Here is a 2181-nt window from a genome sequence, read left to right on the forward strand (position 1 = left end):
TATATGAATGGATGATTTGCTGTGCTCATCTCAATATGGTAATATTTTTCTTTAACATGACATGACTTCATATCGCCTGACTTAATCTAACATGCAAAAATGCCTCAAACTCAGTTTACATATAACCGCAGTTCTGAGAGCGACAATCCGTTTGGCGTGCAAACACAGAAAACGGTGCAGATTGTTTTGATGGTTTATTTTTTGTCTTGCTATTTTCGCGCAAGATTCAGTTCTTGTTGAGTCTGCGTGGACGAAACATTTCCAAGCTACCAATCGACTAAAAGCCTCGTCCAACCCCAACCAGGACTGTCTGCTGCTGTGTGTGAATGAGTTGTTTGGTGCCTGGGCCAAACGTGCCGTTTTCTCTCTATTCTTTGCGCTCCTGTCTTTTTATTTGCCTTGTGTTCTGTCATATGAGTGGAAGAATAGTAGTGTGTTTGTGTGTGAAAGAGCGTGAGAGAGAGAGTATGTGTGCCTGTTCATGTTGTGCAGTGTAAAGCCAAGCGAGTCTGTTTCCATACGCACTGCTTACCTTCATGAACAGAGTCAGGCGCCGTACAGAGTCAGGTTAGAATATAATGCTGCTGTTTTAAAGATGTTTTTCCTCGTTAATGAATAATGCTTGTTTGTGTAAACTTCAACAGCGGCTGTCTCTCAGCCTTTCCTCCAGCGAAACATCACCGCCTGGCTCTGACTTGTCCCCTGCTCTCTCTCTCTCTCTCGCTCTCTCTCCTTCTCTCTCTCTTTCCGCAGGACATGTCGGGGACTCAGTTTCTGCCGTGCACTGCGCTCCACACAGCGAAGGGAGCGCGAAGTTCATAAAAAGGGATTACTATTATATTTTCTTTTTTCCTTTTGCGGGTCTGGGTGCCTGAAACCTTCAGTGCCTCTGGATTTTAAAAATTTTTATTTACATTTTTCTTTTACTTTGGATTTTGTGGGGATTTATTCGCTTCTCATCGGGATGGAAAGCCGCGATTTCGCCCCGCCGCACCACCTCCTGACAGAGCGGAGCGCCCTGGTGCACAGCGCCGCGTCTCGGATAGCGCCGGGCGGCCACAGCTCCGTGCAGCACCCGGCGCACTTCCAGCCCGGGAAATACTACTCATCCCACCTACCCATGGGTCCGCACTCAGGTCGGTGTTTCTAAACGCGCTTGTTTTTTGTGTGTGTTTTGTTTTGATTTATTTATTTTTTTTGCTGTGTGAAAGTTTGATGCAATAGTTTTCTCAGCGTTTGCTGTTGCATATCTTTAATGCTGACTTAAAAACAACTTTGAAACTAGAATTTAGAAGGGAAATCTGCGATTTTTCTGTGATGATCAAAGGGAGAGAACGAGAAGATTATTTGTCGGCCGCAGCTCCGCAACAAACGCAGAAAGCTGCCCGTTTTTACACGAGACCCAGCTTCACATTTACGACGTAGAATGGTATTTTATTTATTTTGTACTTCAATCTCAGAAGAATAAAAAACAAAAATCAAGAATGATTTAGTTTCATGCAATAAGATATTAATAAACAGCAGCACGCTCTTGTCATACATTTATACAGGACTCATCAATTGATAATATAAAAAAAGACAACATTCGGCTCATTTAATAAAAAAACAACAATTTGTTACAAAGTAAAATTTTGTCGTTCTGAGGTGAAGGTTCGGGTCACATGCTGGTGTGTACTGGTCCCAATCGTAGAGCGGTATGTGGGGTGAAGAGGAGTTGTGGGTAATACTAGAAAATCCGGTCTCTATATTGAGCGGGGACGTGACGGGGTGCGAATGGGTTGACAGTGCATGCATTAGATTTAACAAGTAGCTTTGGTATCCTGCTTCAATAAGGGAGGAGTGTGTGTCTGTATGAGTAGATGTGCGCGTGCTTGTGTGTGGGTGCGCACGCGCGCGGGTGTGTGTGTATGGAGGGGAAAAAAAGGAAGAAAGAGAATTATTGCTGAAATCTTTAATTGCATATAGAAAAACATTGGAGTGACAGGATGAACGGGATCCCGTTCAGACAGAACAATCCGCGAATTGTTATTTTGAAGTGGACCTGGTTCTTTAAGAGACACTGGTACCGAGAGTCCGGTGTGTCTGCTGGTGTGTGTAGGACACACCGCCTCTGTCTTCACATACAACTGTGCTTTACACAGCAGCCGTCAAACAGTACTGGAAACTAAGTCCTGTCCGTTA

General features: G+C 44.2%; 1 protein-coding gene across 1 annotated transcript in view; it reads left to right on the forward strand.

Annotated features, from left to right (window-relative positions):
• The window catches only part of LOC108167264 (BAH and coiled-coil domain-containing protein 1-like), a 41463-nt gene that overhangs the window by 2947 nt on the left and 36335 nt on the right, over positions 1-2181 (forward strand). The window contains exon 2 of the mRNA XM_017310716.1: positions 754-1136. Coding sequence (XP_017166205.1) covers positions 965-1136 — 172 coding nt within the window. The 5' untranslated portion in view covers positions 754-964. The remainder of the gene's footprint in view (positions 1-753; positions 1137-2181) is intronic.

This window comes from Poecilia reticulata, linkage group LG19 (assembly GCF_000633615.1).
Source record: "Poecilia reticulata strain Guanapo linkage group LG19, Guppy_female_1.0+MT, whole genome shotgun sequence".
In the NCBI taxonomy this organism is placed as follows: domain Eukaryota; kingdom Metazoa; phylum Chordata; class Actinopteri; order Cyprinodontiformes; family Poeciliidae; genus Poecilia; species Poecilia reticulata.